Raw genomic sequence first — 20,393 nt, 5'->3', positions numbered from 1 at the left:
CCGGCCGGCCAGCACCTCCCTCCATGCCCATGTAACCCGGAAGCACACGCACACCCCCTTCCACCCGGTGACCCGGAAGTGGATGTGAGGCCCGGCCCGGCTCACAGGTCTCCCTCCCTTCTTGAGCAGCATGGCTTCCTCGCGGGCCCCCGCGATGCGTGTCGTCCCGGGGCGGGCACCGCTTCCTCAGCCGGGCCCGGCTCCATCCCCGCGGGTAGGGTCTTGCTCGTGGCGCTCCTAGGGCGTCGGGGGGCCGTTGCGCACCTCCCCGCCGGTGTCGCTCCGGAGGCCGCAGCGCTGAGGTGCCCGCCCGCCCGCCGAGCACGGGGCGGCGGGTGGGCCGTGCCTGGTGTGCGGTGTTGTGGGGAGAAGCCCCTCTCCGAGCCTTACGTGTGGTCGGAGGCCAGGCTCTGGGAGAGCCGCAGGGGCCGCCCATAACGTGGGGGAGATGGGCGCGTCAGATGGAGGGGAAGGGGCTATAATGTAGTTTTTGGCGGGGAGGCTGAGTGGGTGTCTGGGCTAGGCAGGAGCAGGGAGCTCCGGTGCACCACAGGGCCAAGGCAGAGAGCAAGGGTGTGTGATGGGCGCATTGGGGCAAAGTTAAGGTAATTAACTGCTTTTCCTAGTTTTCAAAAGTCTGAGTTTTGTAGGAAACCAGATTGAACTGGGCAACCGTAACTCTGTGTGTACGAAGTTCTTTGGCAGTGAATGTATTACTGTTTTTAGGGTTACCATGTTTGAACTTTCAAAAAAGAGGACGCTCAAGGGGGGGTAGCCCCGCGCCCTAGCCACTCCCTCCCACTTCTTGCTCCCTGACTGCCCCCCACAGAACCTCCAACCCCCCCTGCTCCTTGTCCCCTGATCGCCCTCTCCCGGGAGCCCTGCCCCTAACCACCCCCCGGGACCCCACCCCCTATCTAAGCTTCCCTTATCTCTGTTCCCGACTGCCCCCTCCTGAGACCCCCCCCACCCTAACTGCCTCCCTAGGACCCCACTCCCTGACTGTTCTGACTCCTATCCACACCCCCGCCCCCGCCAGATCCCCGGGACTCCCATGCCTATCTAACCGCTGCCTGTCCCCTGAGTGCCCCCCCAACCCATCTAACCCTCCCTGTCCCCTGACTGCCCCGATCCCTCTCCACACCCCCGCCCCCTGACAGGCCCCCCCAGAACCCCCCCCATCCAACCCCCCTGCTCCCTGTCCCCTGACTGCTCCAATCCCTCTCTACACCCCTGCCCCCTGACAGGCCCCCCCAGAACCCCCACCCCATCCAACCCCCCTGTTCTGGCTATGCCTGCTCCCCTGAGCGCGCAGCCGCCCCGCTTCTCCGCCCCCCCCGACTTGCCTCAAATCAGCTGTCCGCGCGGCAAGCCTGGGAGGGAGGGGGCGAGAAGCGGAGCGGCGTGGCTGTGCGTTCAAGGCAGCAGGCAGAGGCGAAGCGGAAATGAGCTGGGGCGGGGAGCGGTTCCCCTGCGCCCCCGGTTACCTGCTGCGGGCAGCCCTCCCCTCACCTCCCTGCCCCAGTTCACCTCCGCTTCTCCCCCCTCCCAGGCTTTCCGCGCAAAAGTCTGGGAGGGAGGGGGGTGGAGGGGAAAAGCGGCGTGCCTGGGGGAGGAGGCGGGGCCTGGGATTTGGGGAAGGGGTTGGAATGGGGACGGAGCAGGACAGGGGGGGCCCGAGCACCCACCGGCGCTGGCTAAAGTCGGTGCCTATGCCCCGCGCAGCGCTGCTGGCGTGCTGTAGCTGCAAGGGAGGGGGGGAAGTGGGGGAGGAGCTTTTGCTGCCGGAGAGGCCCCAAGTGAGCGGCTCAATCCGGCGCGGCTGCCCTGTCAGCCGCTTTTGGGTCTTTAAATAGCCATCCGGGGGGGAATCCCAGACATTTTTAGCTTTTTACAAATTCCCCCCGGATGGCTATTTAAAGACCCAAAAGCCGGACATGTCCGGGGAAAGCCGGACATATGGTAACCCTAACTTTTTTGAACATAAAGAGAAATCTTGGTGTTCGAGTAAGGGTATGTCTACAGTGCCCACATTACAGCGTGGCTGCGGCAGAACTGTGACATGCGCAATGTAGTCATGTTTTATTGCCAGGGGAGAACTCTTCCAGTGATTAAAAAAAAAAAAAAAAAAACCCCAAAGGAGCGGTGGTAGCTTTATGCTCCCAGCGATAAAGCACTGTCTGTACTGGCGCTTTTCAGCACTAAAACTTTTGTCACTCAGAGGGGTATTGGTTTTTTTTCACAACAAAAAAAAATGAACGACAGAAGTTTTAGCACTGAAAGTGGCAGTGTAGACACAGCCTTAGTGATCATTTTGGAAGTAGTAGTTATTTAGGTTGGTAGTTGGGACACTACTGTGGCTAGGTAACAATGATAATACCTAGATCTTATGTAATGCTTTTCATCAGTAGATCTCAAAACACTTTATCCTCATTGTACAGATGGGGAAACGGAAGCATAAAGAGGTGTAGTGACTTGGGGCTTGTCTACACCGTGAAGTTGTCAACAAAACTTCTGTCTTTCACAAGTACTTAAAAAAGCCCCCCGCCTCCCCCCCTCCCCCATGAAAGTCACAAGTTTTGTCGATGCAAGCGGCAGTGTGAACATGGCTTTGTTGACAAAGCTAACGCCGCTTGCGGGGCTGGAAGTATTTTGTCAGCAAAAGTGCCGACAAAGTACCAAAAAAGAGCATTTACACGCACTGACTTTTAGCGACAAACACAGCCTTGTTGCTAAAAGCTGTGTGGTGTAGACAAGCCCTTGGAAGGGGTTCTACATATCCATCTCCAGCATAGGAGGCTCAGAGAGGTGTATGGAGAGGCCAGTTGAGCTCACTGTGATGTATTCCTGTGAAGAGGAATGCCCCATGGAGATGTATAGAGCCTGAAACAATAGCTCTGAGATGTGTAACTGCTCTGTTCATCTGAAGCCTGGTCTACACTAGGGCATTAAGTCAGTATAACTACGTTGCTCAGGGGTGTGAAAAATCCACACCCCCGAGCAACATAGTTAAATGGACCTAACCCCCGATGTAGACTGTGCTAGGTTGACAGGAGAGTTCTCCTCTGGATTTAGCTACCATCTCTCAGGGAAGTGAATTACTTATGCCAGTGGGAGAACCCCTTTCATCAGAGAAGGTAACATCTTCACTGAAGCGCTACAGCAGCACAGCTGCAGCCGTGCCGCTGTAGCAGTTTGTGTAGACATACCCTGAGTCAATGTTCTTATCCCTTTTCTCCAGTGCCAGTGCTTGAGAGCCTGTGACACATGTCAAGCATCTGTTCTCCGCTCCTCACCCCATCTCTCAGCAGTGTGTTCTTGGTGCATGTTCCTAGCATGCCTGTTCTCAGCTCCCCACCTAGAGGGGCAGGGCTTCCCTAGATGCCAGCTCACCTGGGGGAGCAGGGAGAGGAGTCTGGGGCTCAGATACCTCCAGATCCCTGAACACATGGGAGGAGCGAAAATGGGACTGCCCCGGTCTCTTCCCCACACTTTCGTATCATCCATCCCTCATCACCCATACCCATTTGTTCCCCTGCCCTTAATCCTATCTCCTTTGCTCTTGCCCCAAACCCCTCTCCCACACTGCTTCTCCACCTTTTAAACCCCCACATCCCAGGAGGCATTTGCCTGTGTAATTTATTTTCTTTTCAAAAATAGTGTGAACACCTTCTGAATTTTCTGCTGTAATCAAATTGCATTTCCTCAAAATGAAAAAAACAAAACAACCCTTGACAGAGGCAGATTATAGCTGGGTTTGAATTTCCAGTGCCTGGGGGTTGCTCAAGTACAGTGGCTGTAACATTTATTCCTGACCCACTCAGGTCCTGTGCTTACTGGCTGGTTAGCAAACCTCTTGGGCACACACACAGCGTAATCCAATGTGTGCTAGTCTCATGCCCATCGGTAGGCCTAACTCTTTTTCAAATACCATTTTCACTTTGGTCCACCAAAAGCTTAATAAGAGCCATACACTAACTGGGGAAAATGTCAAGTAACTGGGACCATTTAGGGCACTCTTATTCCAGAATAAGAGCATCTAAACATGGAGTTGTACCCAAAGATGTTATGAAATCATTGGAAATGGATCCTTTACATAGGGAATAGAATATTATATCCCGATGTGTAGAAAGAATAGTAAATTTGGCAGGTGACCAGCTTGGCTTAACAGTGAAATCCTTGCTGATCTTAAACGCAAAAAAGAAGCTTACAAGAAGTGGAAGATTGGACAAATGACCAGGGAGGAGTATAAAAATATTGCTCAGGCATGCAGGAGTGAAATCAGGAAGGCCAAATCACACTTGGAGTTGCAGCTAGCAAGAGATGTTAAGAGTAACAAGAAGGGTTTCTTCAGGTATGTCGGCAACAAGAAGAAAGTCAAGGAAAGTGTGGGCCCCTTACTGAATGAGGGACGCAACCTAGTGACAGAGGATGTGGAAGAAGCTAATGTACTCAATGCTTTTTTTGCCCCTGTCTCCACAAACAAGGTCAGCTCCCAGACTGCTGCACTGGGCAGCACAGTATGGGGAGGAGGTGACCAGCCCTCTGTGGAGAAAGAAGTGGTTCGGGACTATTTAGAAAAACTGGACGAGCACAAGTCCATGGGGCCAGATGCGCTGCATCTGAGGGCGCTAAAGGAGTTGGCGGATGTGATTGCAGAGCCATCGGCCGTTATCTTTGAAAACTCATGGCGATCGGGGGAGGTCCCAGATGACTGGAAAAAGGCTAATGTGTAGTGCCCATCTTTAAAAGAAGGGAAGGAGGAGAATCCGGGGAACTACAGGCCAGTCAGCCTCACCTCAGTCCCTGGAAAAATCATGGAGCAGGTCCTCAAGAAATCAATTCTGAAGCACTTTGAGGAGAGGAAAGTGTTCAGGAACAGTCAGCATGGATTCACCAAGGGCAAGTCATGCCTGACTAACCTAATTGCCTTCTATGATGAGATAACTGGGTCTGTGGATGAGGGGAAAGCAGTGGACGTGTTATTCCTTGACTTTAGCAAAGCATTTGATACTGTCTCCCACAGTATTCTTGTCAGCAAGTTAAAGAAGTATGGGCTGGATGAATGGACTATAAGGTGGATAGAAAGCTGGCTAGAGTGTCGGGCTCAACGGGTAGTGATCAATGGCTCCATGTCTAGTTGGCAGCGGTTTCAAGCGGAGTGCCCCAAGGGTCGGTCCTGGGGCCGGTTTTGTTCAGTATCTTCATTAATGATCTGGAGGATGGCGTGGACTGCACTCTCAGCAAGTTTGCAGATGACACTAAACTGGGAGGAGTGGTACATGCGCTGGAGGGTAGGGATAGGATACAGAGGGACCTAGACAAATTAGAGGATTGGGCCAAAAGAAACCTGATGAGGTTCAACAAGGACAAGTGCAGAGTCCTGCACTTAAGACGGAAGAATCCCATTCACTGTTACAGACTAGGGACCGAATGGCTAGGCAGCAGTTCTGCAGAAAAGGACCTAGGGGTTACGGTGGATGAGAAGCTGAATATGAGTCAACAGTGTGCCCTTGTTGCCAAGAAGGCTAACAGCATTTTGGGCTGTATAAGTAGGGGCATTGCCAGCAGATCGAGGGACGTGATCATTCCCCTCTATTCGACGTTGGTGAGGTCTCATTTGGAGTACTGTGTCCAGTTTTGGGCCCCACACTACAAGAAGGATGTGGAAAAATTGAAGAGAGTCCAGCGGAGGGCAACAAAAATGATTAGGGGGCTGGAGCACATGACTTATGAGGAGAGGCTGAGGGAACTGGGATTGTTTAGTCTGCAGAAGAGAAGAATGAGGGGGGATTTGATAGCTGCTTTCAGCTACCTGAAAGGGGGTTCCAAAGAGGGTGGATCTAGACTGTTCTCAGTGGTATCAGATGACAGAACAAGGAGTAATGGTCTCAAATTGCAGTGCGGGAGGCTTAGGTTGGATATTAGGAAAAACTTTTTCACTAGGAGGGTGGTGAAGCACTGGAATGGGTTACCTAGGGTACGTCTACACTACGAGATTAATTCAAATTTAGATAATTCGAATTTGGGAAACAGATTGTATAAATTCGATTGTGCGCGGCCACACTAAGCACATTAATTCGGTTTTTAACCACATTAATTCGGTGGTGTGCGGCCACACTACCCCATTAATTTTAACCACATTAATTCGGTGGTGTGCGGCCACACTACCCCTAATTCGAATTTACAAAATCGATTTTGGTGGTACTCCGCTCGTCGGGGTGGAGTACAGAAATCGATTTTAAGCGCCCTTTAATTTGAAGTAACTGGCTCCATTGTGTGGACGGGTTAAGGATTAATTCGGATTAACGCAGCTAAATCCGAATTAAAGTCGTAGTGTAGACCAGGCCCTAGGGAGGTGGTGGAATCTCCTTCCTTAGAGGTTTTTAAGGTCTGGCTTGACAAAGCCCTGGCTGGGATGATTTAGTTGGGAATTGGTCCTGCTTTGAGCAGGGAGTTGGACTAGATGACCTTCCAACCCTGATATTCTATGATTCTATAATCTAGTAACAGATTGGTTTGACCTTTGTTTTTATTTTGGAAAAACCGGGGAGTATAGTGGGGTAGGGTGTCAGTGAAATGTGTTATAAACGGGAAGGAACTCACTGAATCCCTCAGCTTCACAGCTACATTTTCCAACAGTCTGGGGTCTTTTTGCTTTTGGAGGTCTTAATAATTTGTAGGGAGTGTAATTTTGTTGTGCATATTAGCTGGACTCCATTGAAAAACATTGTCAGTCTTAAAGGTGACCTGCAAATAGTTTTGTACCCTTTTTGCTTCTATCTGATGGATAAAGAAGGGAAGAAAGTGTGGGTTTTTAAAGTTTGTTTTTCCCACTTGTTTTCTACAGGAGAAATTAAGGACCTGTCTATATTAAAAGATTCTCTGATGGAGAACTTGTGAAATGGTGACAATTGTGATCAGAAGGAAGGAGCAGAGGGAAACCTTCTCATAGTTGGGACCCTCCTTTCAGATGATGTTGGGGTATCCTCTTGCACTGAGGTTACCTCTCCGGGGGAGGGAACTCCAGTCATTAGGAAAAGGCAGGTGCTAGTAAAGGGAGATTCGATCATTAGAAACATAGATAGCAGGGTTTGTAACGACCGGGAGAACCGTATGGTGACTTGCCTGCCTGGTGCGAAGGTTGCGGATCTCTCGAGGCATCTAGATAGACTTATGTGTAGTGCTGGGGAGGAGCCTGTGGTTGTGGTACATGTAGGTACCAATGACATAGGGAAGGGTAGGAGAGACGTTCTGGAGGCCAAATTTAGGCTGCTAGGAAAGAGACTGAAATCCAGGACCTCTATGGTGGCATTCTCAGAAATGCTTCCAGTTCCACGTGCAGGGCCAGGTAGGCAGGCAGAGCTTCAGAGTCTCAATGCGTGGATGAGATGATGGTGTAGAGAGGAGGGGTTTAGATTTATTAGGAACTGGGAAACTTTTGGGATAGGGGGAACGTATTCAGGATGGATGGGCTCCACCTAAACCAAAGTGGCTCCAAACTGCTGGCACTTAACATTAAAAAGGTTGCAGAGCAGTTTTTAAACTAAGAGATGGGGGGAAAGCTGATTGCTGCAGAGGAGCAAGTGCATCAGACAGAGACTTCTCTTGGAGGAGAGTCTATTGAAAGAGATTCTCTAGGTTTTAGTCAGGAGGAGAGGATGGAAGAGGATAAAGAATGGGCCAGATCGGACGAGAAACATTCACATAAAAAGAATCTGATACATCAGAAAAGGGCAGACAAATAAAGAGTGACAAGTTTTTTAAGTGATTGTACACAAATGCTAGAAGTCTAAATAATAAGATGTGTGAACTAGAGTGCCTTGTGTTAAAGGAGGATATTGATATAAAGGCATCACAGAAACCTGGTGGAGTGAGGACAATCAATGGGACACAATCATTCTGGGGTACAAAATATATCGGAAAGACAGAACAGGTCGTGCGGGGCCGGGGAGTGGCACTATATGTGAAAGAGAATGTAGAATCAAATGAAGTAAAAATCTTAAATGAATCCACATGTTCCATAGAATCTCTATGGATAGTAATTCCATGCTCTAATAAGAATATAACAGTAGGGATCTATTATCGACCACCTCACCAGGACAGTGATAGAGACTATGAAATGCTGAGGGAGATTAGAGAGGCTATCAAAATAAAGAACTCAATAATAGTGGGGGATTTCAATTATCCCCCATATTGACTGGGTACATGTCACCTCAGGACAAAATACAGATACAAAATTTCTTGATACTTTAAATGACAGCTTCTTGGAGCAGCTGTACAGGAACCCACAAGGGGAGAGGCAATTCTCGATTTAGTCCTGAGTGGAGCGCAGGATCTGGTCCAAGAGGTAACTATAACAGGACCACTTGGAAATAGTGACCATAATATAACATTTAACATTCCTGTGGTGGGAAGAACACCTTAGCAGCCCAACACTGTGGCATTTAATTTCAGAAAGGGGAACTATGCAAAAATGAGGAGATTAGGTAAACAGAAATTAAAAGGTACAGTGACTAGAGTAAATCCCTGCAAGCTGCATGGACACTTTTCAAAGACACCATAATAGAGGCCCAACTTAAACGTATACCCCAAATTAAAAAACACAGTCAAAGAACTAAAAAAGCGCCACTGTGGCTTACAACCATGTAAAAGAAGCAGTGAGAGATAAAAAGGCATCTTTTTAAAAATGGAGGTCAGTTCCTAGTGAGGTAAATAGAAAGGAGCATAAACACTGCCAAATTAAGTGTAAAAATGTAATAAGCCAAAAAGGAGTTTGAAGAACAGCTAGCCAAAAACTTAAAAGGTAATAACAAAATGTTTTTTAAGTGTATCAGAAGCAGGAAGCCTGCTAAACAACCAGTGGGGCCCCTGGACGATTGAGATACAAAATGAGCACTTAAAGACGATAAAGTCATTGCAGAGAAACTAAATGAATTCTTTGCTTCAGTCTTCATGGCTGAGGATGTTAGGGAGATTCCCAAACCTTAGACATCCTTTGTAGGTGACAAATCTGAGGAATTGTCACAGATTGAAGTGTCATTAGAGGAGGGTTTTGGAATTAATTTATGAACTTAACAGTAACAAGTCACCAGGACCAGATGGCATTCACCCAAGAGTTCTGAAAGAACTCAACTCGTGAAATTGCGGAATTATTAACTATGGTATGTAACCTATCCTTTAAATCAGCTTCTGTACCCAATGACTGGAAGATAGCAATGTAACACCAATATTTAAAAAGGGCTCTAGAGGTGATCCCAGCGATTACAGACCGGTAAGTCTAACATCAGTACTGGGCAAATTAGTTGAAACAATAGTAAAGAATAAAATTGTCAGACACATAGAAGAACATAAATTGTTGGGCAAAAGTCAACATGGTTTCTGTAAAGGGAAATCATGTCTTACTAATCTATTAGCGTTCTTTGAAGGGGTCAACGAACATGTGGACAAGGGGGATCCAGTGGATGTAGTGTACTTAGATTTCCAGAAAGCCTTTGACAACGTCCCTCACCAAAGGCTCTTGCGTAAATTAAGTTGTCAGGGGATAAGAGGGAAGGTCCTTTCATGGCTTGAGAACTGGTTAAAAGACAGGGAACGAAGGGTAGGAATAAATGGTAAATTTTCAGAATGGAGAGGGGTAACTAGTGGTGTTCCCCAAGAGTCAGTCCTAGGACCAATCCTATTCAACTTATTCACAAATGATCTGGAGAAAGGGGTAAACAGTGAGGTGGCAAAGTTTGCAGATGATCCTAAACTGCTCAAGATAGTTAAGACCGAAGCAGACTGTGAAGAACTTCAAAAAGATCTCACAAAACTAAGTGATTGGGCAACAAAATGGCAAATGAAATTTTATGTGGATAAATGTAAAGTAATGCACATTGGAAAAAATAACACCAACTATACATACAATATAATGGGACTAATTTAGCTACAACTAATCAGGAAAGAGTTCTTGGAGTCATTGTGGATAGTTCTCTGAAGACGTCCACGCAGTGTGCAGCGGCAGTCAAAAAAGCAAACAGGATGTTAGGAATCATTTAAAAAGGGATAGAGAGTAAGACAGCTTTCACTCTATCTCTTTATATTGCACTTATATAAAGCCATGGTACGCCCACATCTTGAATACTACATACAGATGTGGTCTCTTCATCTCAAAAAAGATGTACTGGCATTAGAAAAGGTTCAGAGAAGGGCAACCAAAATGATTAGGGGTTTGGAACAGGTCCCATATGAGGAGAGAGTAAAGAGGCTAGGACTTTTCAGCTTGGAAAAGAGAAGACTAAGGGGGGATATGATAAAGGTCTATAAAATCATGAGTGGTGAGGAGAAAGTGAATAGGGAAAAGTTATTTACCTGTTCCCATAATATAAGAACTAGGGGCCACCAAATGAAATTAATGAGCAGCAGGTTTAAAACAAATAAAAGGAAGTTCTTCACACAGCACACAGTCAACCTGTGGAATTTCTTGCCTGAGGAGGTTGTGAAGGCTAGGACTATAACAGGATTTAAAAGAGAAGTAGATAAATTCATGGCGGTTAAGTCCATTAATGGCTATTAGCGAGGATGGGTAAGGAATGGTGTCCCTAGCCTTTGTTTGTCAGAGGATGGAGCTGGATGGCAGGAGAGAGATCACTTGATCGTTACCTGTTAGGTTCACTCCCTCTGGGGCACCTGGCATTGGCCACTGTCGGCAGACAGGATACTGGGCTGGATGGACCTTTGGTCTGACCCAATATGGCCGTTCTTATGTTCTTATCTGAAGATCAGAGAAGGTTCAGCTTTAAAGTGGAGAAGGGATTACTGGTCGTGCGGGGCCGGGGAGTGGCACATTAACATTTTTCTTCTAAAATTTGTTAGTCTCTAAGGTGCCACAAGTACTCCTGTTCATTTTTCTTCTGTTTACTTTTAGTAAAACCTATTTAGCTTCTAAGGCTAAGTAATGTTTTGAATAATGAAATTCCTTGTGAAAGATTCAGATCCTTCCTTCTTTCAGTTAGAGTGTTAAGACATGCCTTATCACCCAGACGTCCTCCAGAAAAGCTAGGGAAGGGCAGACTCTACATTTTAAGGGCTTGTCTCTACATGGAGTTATTCAGGAATATCTCTGTGTGCATGCTCATATTCTGGAGCATGAGTGTGGTGTTCTGGTTTAGCTGATTCGAGAGGAGCAAGGCGGCACTCTTATTTCAGAATAAGAGCGTCCTCGCAGGGAGTTAATCAGAAATAGCTGATGCCGTTTAAATTTGCACCTACCTTAATCAAAATTAACTTTCAAGTGTAGCCCCAAAGGAAGAAACTAGCAGGGGAAAAAAAGTTAAGGAGAGCCTGAGAGGATTTTTGTTAACATCATAAAGAAGCAGAAAAGATCACATGTCCAGTTTTTTTAAAACTCCTTTGCTGCTAACTCTTCTTTAACACAGTTTTGCTGGGGAATAGACTCGATGTTCAAATGAACTTTTATATATAATTTCAGGGCTTCTCACCTGGATGACCTCATTAACTCTTTCTCCTGGGGGATGCTGTCTCTCACAGCTGAAGAGATTGCTGAATTGCTGCTTTGTAGCCAGATAAATATCTAACGAGTCTTTTGAAATCCTGCCTTTATTCTCCAGGCAACAAAAAACAAGCTCTCAGAGGACAGTGATGCTCCCCCACCCAAGAGATCCCATATCTTCTACGGCAGTTTGGAGGAGAAGGAAAGGGAACGTCTTGCCAAAGGAGAATCAGGGCTGCTGGGAAGAGATAGAGTGAAAGCTGCGATTGAAGCAGGCAATATTAACATAACCAGCGGTAAGAGTGCACTCTGTGTAACACCCTCTTCTTGTTTGGGCCCTGTGAAATCTGCATTAACGAGAACACAGACGGAATCACAGAATCAAAACATTAACGTGGAATCCTGCTCTCCCTGCCACTAGGGCTGCTGCAGGACACTGTCAGGGAGGGCTGCATGGCTGAGCTAGGTACAGCCGCACTTAGTCAAGCTGCTCTCGATTGGGGGCCCCCGATCTGCTGTGGTGTGTGCGGTGGGAGAGGGGCACAGATGTCAGGTTGTCCCCCTCCCCCTGCTGGTATACCCAGTCCCAGCTTGGGTGGGGGGACAAAGGGGCAACTGTGTGCACCAGCTTCTGGCTCAGCCTGGCTGCTGTCTGAACAAGTGTTCAGACTGGTGAGTGCACTGCTTAAAGAGACAGCATGCAGACATACTCCCCTAACACACACGCTGTCTCACTAACTCCCCTAACACACACACACACACACACACACACTACTGTGGACTTCTTGTGTTACTGTTCAGCAATGTCAGATTGGTCATATTACTGAGTGCTACTTTAAAAGGTGATTTAAAATGTGTCACTTTTACCATATACTGTATATTTGCAGGATGTTTTGTTTAAATTGTAGACATTTTTTTAAAATCAGCTTTTCCCATTGCAATTCAGTTCTGAACATTTTTATGCATTTATAGTAAGGCTACTTAATTATTGTCCGTGTATCAAACAATCTTGATTTAAACACCCACCCACCCCAAAAGATGGAATTAATTTTTAACTGACTTAGAGAGTGTTTATAAGGATAGGTTTGAATATTGGCCAAAATTGTAGATGCACAAACTTTGCCCAGCTGAAAGGCATGTAGGGCCTCTGAAATCTACGTTAACAAGAACACAGACGGAATCACGGAAGCAAAACAATAACACGGAATTCCTTTTCTCGCTCCTGGCTGTGGCTCCAGGGCTGGAGAAGAGTGAATTCATTTTTAAAAAATAAATCTAAAAATCCACAAAAATAAAATGGATTTAATAGGACCCTAGGCATGCTGGCAGCTTGCCAGAAGCCTGAGGGCTGTACTTAATCAGCTGCTGAACTTCAATACAGAGGTTGGGGCTGCTGAGACTAGAAGTCCTAATATCCAGTGCACCATCTTGATTTGAGCAGGGTGTCTGGAGGAACATGCCATTGCTGGTACCAAATAGCATAGAATCATAGAATATCAGGGTTGGAAGGGACCTGCTTTAAATGGTTGTGAGAATCATTTTTAAATTATATATATTTTTTTGTGGTTAGAATTGTCCAAACCTTTGCTGCTTTAATTTCATTTGTTGTTGTTTTAATCTGATGGCTCTGTTTCTGGCGTAGGTGAGGTCTTTGATCTTGAAGACCACATAAGTGAGCGTCAGGCAGAAGTGTTGGCTGAGTTTGAGCGCAGGAAGCGTGCCAGGCAGATCAACGTTTCCACAGATGACTCTGAAGTCAAGGCATGCCTACGAGCACTTGGGGAGCCCATCACGCTCTTTGGAGAGGGGCCTGCAGAACGGAGAGAGAGGTGCTGTGCCTAGTCCTCTGTGTGGCTGATAGTGGTAACCACCCCCACCCCATTCAAATCTCCTGTCAAATTCCTTGAGATGTTGAGTGCAGTGAGTATTGTTGACCAGTGAGTCTTCATGGTGATGTAGAAGGAGTTGAAGGGAGGCGACAGTGAAAGAAACTGACCATCTCTCCTGGCCAAGATTATCTAGAACTCACTGAGTGAATAGGGTTAACTTTTGATGCATCTCATTACAGATTGAGAAATATTCTCTCGGTGGTTGGCACAGATGCCTTAAAAAAGACCAAGAAAGATGATGAAAAATCTAAGAAATCCAAAGAAGAGGTAAAATCTCCCATTCTTAGTGTCTGCTGGCTGTTAATGCAGAGAGGAGGAGGCTGCTTGACAGCCTGTTTGGCAGCCTATATTATTTCCAGGCCTCTATCCTGGTGGATTCTTGTTTCAATAGAGGGTCTGATAGTATGAATTCACTCCACGCATCATCCCTTCCTGCCACTACTACCCATTTGAAAAAGCCTGTTGCTTCCACTTTTATAACCTATTAAATCAGGGGTATCAAATTTATTGTGTAGAAAAGGCTGCATTCCACATTTAGTTATTGTCCATGAGCCAGAAGTGTAGATGTAGGGCTCCATGCCCCGCTCCTTCCACAACAGAAAACTTGCTGCTGGCAATGAGAGGACTGCATGAAGAGCAAGGCCAGAATGTGTCCTTTTAGAGTAATTAACCTTTTAATTACTATTATTAAGTACTTTATTGCCACATTCATTGTCTTTGCCACCCACTTTGAGCCACCACACCACTTTTTCTGCCCTTCTCCACCCTCCTTTCTCTCCCTCTTCATTTTGTTTTTCCTTTATTCTTCTCTCTGCGTTCTCTTCCTTGCAGCAACTCTCACTTCCCACTCCCTGGACTTCCTTCCCCCTTCCATCTGCTAAAATAATTAACTATGCAGTGGTTAAATGAAAAGCTGAGACTGCGCAATCTGAACATGGCATGTGGGCTATTTAAACATCTCAGACAAGCCAAATCTGGTCCATGAGACCGTATGTGTGACACGTCTGCCTTAAACCCTTCTCTAGGGATAGTAGAGCCACACTAATCCACACACTTTATAAACCCCCGAAAATAGCTGCTTCCCACTCTCAGCACAGGTTTAACAGCAGATGCTGCAGTGGCATCACTCAAACTTTTTCTGCGTTTTTTTTGTTTGTTAGTATCAGCAAACTTGGTACCATGAAGGGCCCAACAGCCTGAAAATAGCTAGGCTGTGGATCGCCAACTACTCGCTCCCCAGGTAAGGAACCAGGTTACAAATTGAAAACAGTGGGAGAAGACATGAGCTGTTATAAGGAGCAGCAGACTTGTTAAACCAAGCTAATGATTGCCCTGTGGTGGGCAAAGCTGGGAGCTTGAGAACAGGGGACTCATAGCTGTGGTTGGAGCCAAGCATAAAGGACTATGGGGTTGTACACATGACTAGCGCTGGCAATAGCCCAGCTTTGAGGCCAGGAAGGAGAGGACAGGACCTATGCCAGCCCTAGGGCAGGGGGATGTGAGGTATAATCACTCTAATATTGCTCATGCCACAGGGCAACAAAGCGGCTGGAAGAAGCCCGTCTGTACAAAGAGATTCCAGAGGCGACCAGGACATCCCAGAAGCAAGAACTGCACAAATCCCTGAGGGTAAGGGGTGGTTTTATCTCTGATCATAAGTGATCAGCAAGAGATGGCTCTACCAGAGCAAAGCTCCTAGGCCTAGAGTGACTTCCCAGCTGCATGTTATTCTCCAAGCCCTGCCTAGCATGCTCTACCCCTTCTCTGATCGTGTGACCAGGCTGGGCCTTGAACCTAAAATGGTCCTGTCCCGTCAGTGATTCAGAGGACAGGGTTTGGGTTTAATCCTTATAGCCCTGCACGGATACAAATTTATATCCCAAACAGGAGACGCAGTCAACTGCATGGAAAGGACGGGGGCAGGGCGGAGGCATTATAGCTGCGCCAGAGGACCTGCCAGCATGGGGCATTGGCTCCTGGGAGCAGCGGCCCCACATTCTGCTCCTTTCCCCACTGCGGTTCCCGGGAGAGCCCTGCAGTTCCACCGATGCCGATTTATACCTGCAGATATCTGCATCCATGGATATAAATTTGTATCCGCGCAGTTCTATTAATCCTCTCCCTGCAGGGCAAAGGGATGGAGACACATCTGTGCACTTCTGCACGAGTAGCCTATGGTGATAAAGAAACTGCCTGGGCTGGTCACTGGCTTTTTTTCAGCAGGGAAGAGGGATCATGGTTTTTTTTTAAAGATTGTTCTCTCACCTGCTTCCTTGACACCTGGGAGCCTTAAACCAATTGAAAAAACCAACATAGTAACAATTGTTTCAGAATGAGTCAATGAACCCCCCCCCCCTTCTGTAAAAATGGAACTAGAAGCCAATTAACAGAGCGTTCTCACACTGTGCCCTAAAGCTAGTAATATTGTACCTAATACCTCCAGAGGGGGCAGCTTTAGATGGGTGGACTCTTTCCTGAGAACACCCTGCCACTAGCCCTGGCAAAATCAATGGCGATTGCACCCGGTATGTAGGAAAAGAGGGACCCAGACCACATAGGGCTCTCTGGATCAGAACCAACACTTTGAAGTGCACCTTCAAACATATCCAGTAGTGCAGGGCCCAGCAAGCTGAGAGCTTATGCTGATCTAACTCTAAGCGTCTACACTAAAAATCCCACCGATGTAAGTCGCCTACTACATTGATTTAATAACTCCACCTCCGTGAGAGGTGTAGCACTTAGATCAATGTAGTTAGGGTGACAAGGTGTTCATATAGACACTGCATTACTTACATCACCTTTCGGCTGTCAGCCCCGCCCTGTGCAGGACTCACAGCTGTCAGTGCCCCATAATATCTTGGTGGAAGTGCTCCTGGTGAGGAAGCACAGCACAGACAGAAGGTACGTAGTGTGGATGGGAACCACTGCTTTAATTACTGCAGTGGCAGTACATTGAGTTAAGTCAACTTAATTTTGTCGTGTAGACCTGCCCTACAGTACAATGTGTCTGCTCCATGGAATTGGCATGGTGCTGGGGCAGTTCACCTCTTTGCAGAGTGACTTGGTGAAGGTCTCCGTTCTCTTTGCTTGGGTGTGTCACTTGAATGGCCTCCTTAAAAAGGGGAGGCTCTTGCTGGTTTGTGCTGTTTTGAGTCAGAGTTGTCTCTATGTCTTTGCAGTCCTTGAATAATTTCTGCAGTCAGATTGGGGATGACCGCCCGATATCTTACTGCCATTTCAGTCCCAATTCCAAACTCCTCGCTACAGCCTGCTGGTCAGTTTCCTTTTACAATACCTTTTGGGAGGGGTGAGAAGGATGTGGCAGAGTCCTGGGAGATTTATTCTTGGGGGAATTCTGTGCCAATTTTTTTTAAAGATTGTGCACAATATTTTAAAATTCTGCAATATTCTGCATATTTTTTGTCAAATATAATCACACCCATTTCAATTATTTTGGTAATTTATTTCAAAATATCCATTAACAAGTGTCTGTAACAATATAGACCAAAAAAGATTCAGGAAATGTTTTTTGACAAATAGATCCCTTACTAGGCATATTAATACAGAACTTTGAGCAATGATTCATTTAAACTACAATACAAGTGTGTATTTTCTGCACCCCTCAGAAGCAGTGAGAAGGCTTGGGGGGATTCAGGGGTAATGGAGGAGCTGAGGGAGAGGGAAGTAATTGCTGGGAAGCAGCCTGGGAGTGAACCCAGAGGGTTGTTGGGTGTTGGTGGGAGAACTATGGAATAGGATTTGGGGGGGGGGGATTGTTAGGGAGTTGGGGAGCATCCCCCATGCAGACCCTGGCTGACCCCTAGCCTCTCCCATTTAGTCAAGTACATCTGCCCTATTCCCATGTGTCCTTGCACCCCAACTTTCCATTCAGCCAGGCATGTCTGCACATGTCCCCTTGTGGTCCTGTACCCCCTTGTCCCTGTGTGGCCCTGCACCTTCACTCAGCCAGCCATAGCTGCCCCGTCTCCATGTATTCCTTCACCCCCAGGCCCATTCAGCCCCTGGCTTAATGTCACCCCACTAGCTCCTGTGCCCCTGCCCCAGTCTGCCTCCCCTACTAGCTCTTCTGAACCCCATTGTGTGAGACCACCCCTAGCATCCCCATGTGCCCTGCTACTCTGTCCATCTCTCCCCCACCCCCTCCCCAATATATCCCGTGCCTTCTCACCTGGACCGGCAGGGCACTGTGAGGAAGGCAGCCTCTGGCCCCTCCCTCTCCATGGCTGGCTGCTCCAGCCATTGAGTCAGGTGCCCTCTCTTCTGGCACCACATCAGCCTCTGGTGGGTGAAAGGTGTAATTGCAGTGTGACCCCTCTCACGGCTTCCCTTGGACACCTCATCAGAATACATTATTCTGCAGGGGGGAAAAGACTGCGGAGGACATTAATTCTGCGCTTGCACAGTGGTTCAAAATTCCTCTAGGAGTAGGGTTTTCAGATCTCAAGTAAGGCTTATGCCTGCTTTTCTAAACCCTGCCTTCACACCATTCTACTTCCTAGCAAGGGTTTGAAGCATCTGTTCCCCTTATAGCAAGGTCACAAAGCATTCCCGGCATTTCATGCCCTCACTTTTCACTTCTGTGCATCAAGCCCTGTGCCCAGCCCTTCAGTGTGTGGTTTGTGGGATCATGTGATGCTCTAGTGTCTGCACCACAAAGAGGATCTGAGCCTGCAGCTAACACCCACCCACCCACTGAGTGGCACATTCCACCTCTGCATTGGAGGTGGCTCTTCTTGCATTGACTAAGAGCAGTGAGAACTGTCCCTTCTCCTACTGGTTGAGCCCTTCACCCACAATCACTCCTCAAGGGAGGAGACTTCTCATCTGTTCAGTGGACTGCCTGCCAAAGCCCCCTCTAACCCTTCAGGGATCAGTCTTGTGGGAGTTAGGTCAGTGTTTACCAGTATTTTAGTCACTGCAGTAACCCCACACTCTGTTTTCTTAGTTGTTTTTTGAGCTGTGCTTTTGGGGTTCGCAATCCCTCCTGTGTTGTGACTGTGACTCCAACCATGTTTCTTGTGTTCAACAGGAGTGGCCTGTGCAAGCTCTGGTCTGTGCCTGACTGCAATCTTGTTCATACTTTACGAGGTAGAAGTGCTTTTGCTGATGCAAGCTCTTTGCTAAGTACCCTTATTCCCCTCAGAGTCTGGTTATAATGTAAACCATTGCTATTTGGCTAAAGATGCTTTGGGAACTGGATTCTTTGTGGGTGACTCTCTGCAACTTTCACCAGTGCTGGAGAGGGGAGGAGAGGGGGCCATGAGCTCATTGTTTGTCGCTGGTCATTGAAATTGGTGGGGGGGTTTCCTAGTTTGTGCTGACATACTTTAGCCAGATGTCCAAGTCCCTGGTTAGTCCACAGTGAGGAAGAATCCTGTGGTTCCATGTCCAATAAGCCAGAACTTGGTTGCACAATTCTGACCTGATAAAACCTGTTGTCAGAAGAGCTGGTGGGGGGAAGCAGAGATCACCCAGCAGAGCATGCAGTCTTTTGACTTTCTCTCTCTCTCATTCTCACCCTCGCTAAGGGCACAACACCAACGTAGGAGCAATAGTGTTCCATCCCCAGGCTACTGTCTCCCTGGACAAGAAGGACATCAACCTGGCCTCTTGTGCAGCTGATGGCTCTGTCAAACTCTGGAACCTTGAAAGGTCAGAATGACACTGGACAGTGGAGCCAAGTTCTGGATGATGGACTAAGTGCTGCTGAGGTCTTAAAACTCTGCATTGGGAGTTCAGTGTTTCACCGTAGTCTTCTGCCAGGAGAAAATTCCCAGCTACGGGAGCTAAGGAGTTAACTTTTTACATTGTCTGGGCTCTCAGTTAACACCAGTATCCAAAGAGGGATGGACCAAATGTAACACCTTGCTACCGAAGAGTCATTTGTTGGGATCAGGAGCCAGACGTGGCTGTCATCAAAAGCCAGGTCCAGCCTTTAGTCTGGCAAGAATAAAACAACGAGGGGTGCAGGATATTGACATCTGGCTTGTTTTAAAAGCAAAGCCCTGCAGTGTGTCTCTGCATGAGACACAGGTGGCTTTGAGGGCCTCAGCAGCTTCCTATTAGCTTTGAGGGATGGTTTTTAATTGTCTTTGGCATGGCAGCAGTAAATTGGCACCAGGGGATTTAGTTATTTGTCCCATGTGGACATGGAGACGGTTATCTCTTTAATTGGCCTGTTTGGATGAATGTTTTTCTTTCTGATACTCTTTCAAACCTCTTAGTGGCTGCTGGGCTGATGCATGTAATTTTGGCAGAACGGATATCAGCCCATTCGTGACCACCATGTGACTCCTTCCGCATGGCTGGTGTCGTGTCTTCCCATCACTGTACTTGTTCTGGGCGACTGGGATGGTGATAACTGCTGCTTCTCTCGGTCATGTTCAGATTTCGTGTCCGCTGTTTATTATTCTCTGTATTACTGTAGCATCTAGGAGGTGCTATACAGCCACAGACAAGATAGGCCCTGCCCCAGGGAGCTCAGGCATTTAATAGTGTTATTGCAGTGGTTCCCAAACTTTAACAGCCTGCGAACCCCTTTCACTAAATTGTGAAATCTCGTGAACCCCCTCCTAAAAATGAATATTTTCAGGGATTTAAGTTTAAATTTCCTCAGTGTGATGGATGCCCCAACTGCCGGGCCCGGAATCTATGAACCTCTGAAAAATATTTTTAATTGAAACTTTTTTTAACGAACATAGAAAAAGCAGAAACCAAAAATGTTTTGTAAAATGTTTTTTTGGCTTTTGTTTTAAAAAAAATGGTTTCGAATAAAAATAAATTCATTTTTGGTTTTCAAAAATCAGAAAATGTTTCATGAAAACAGTTTTTGAAAATGGACCATTTTTCCGTTTCAGTTTTTTGTAAATTTTTCTTGGGGAATTTTGAAAAATGTGAAAAAAATTCAAAACTGTCTGTGAAAAATGCTTGGTATTTTTCACCCACCTCTAGTTTAGGGTGAGGTTGTGGCTGGTGGTAACAAGGAGGGC

At 47.0% G+C, this 20,393-nt stretch overlaps 1 protein-coding gene across 1 annotated transcript in view; it reads left to right on the top strand.

The window, feature by feature from the left end:
* The first annotated feature begins 94 nt into the window (after nucleotides 1-94).
* PRPF4 (pre-mRNA processing factor 4) overlaps nucleotides 95-20,393 on the top strand; it is a 23,937-nt gene continuing 3,638 nt past the window's right edge. Inside the window, exons 1-9 of the mRNA XM_026658730.2 lie at nucleotides 95-214; nucleotides 11,613-11,790; nucleotides 13,137-13,323; nucleotides 13,563-13,650; nucleotides 14,544-14,623; nucleotides 14,919-15,012; nucleotides 16,563-16,657; nucleotides 18,434-18,492; nucleotides 18,933-19,060. Of these exons, the coding sequence (XP_026514515.1) occupies nucleotides 131-214; nucleotides 11,613-11,790; nucleotides 13,137-13,323; nucleotides 13,563-13,650; nucleotides 14,544-14,623; nucleotides 14,919-15,012; nucleotides 16,563-16,657; nucleotides 18,434-18,492; nucleotides 18,933-19,060 (993 nt within the window). The 5' untranslated portion in view covers nucleotides 95-130. The remainder of the gene's footprint in view (nucleotides 215-11,612; nucleotides 11,791-13,136; nucleotides 13,324-13,562; nucleotides 13,651-14,543; nucleotides 14,624-14,918; nucleotides 15,013-16,562; nucleotides 16,658-18,433; nucleotides 18,493-18,932; nucleotides 19,061-20,393) is intronic.

Source organism: Terrapene carolina, unplaced genomic scaffold (genome assembly GCF_002925995.2).
Source record: "Terrapene carolina triunguis isolate 2854851 unplaced genomic scaffold, T_m_triunguis-2.0 Scaffold508, whole genome shotgun sequence".
NCBI classification, from domain to species: Eukaryota; Metazoa; Chordata; order Testudines; family Emydidae; genus Terrapene; species Terrapene triunguis.
The sequence above is the reverse complement of the archived record's forward strand: the minus strand, read 5'-3'. Positions and strand labels throughout refer to the sequence as shown.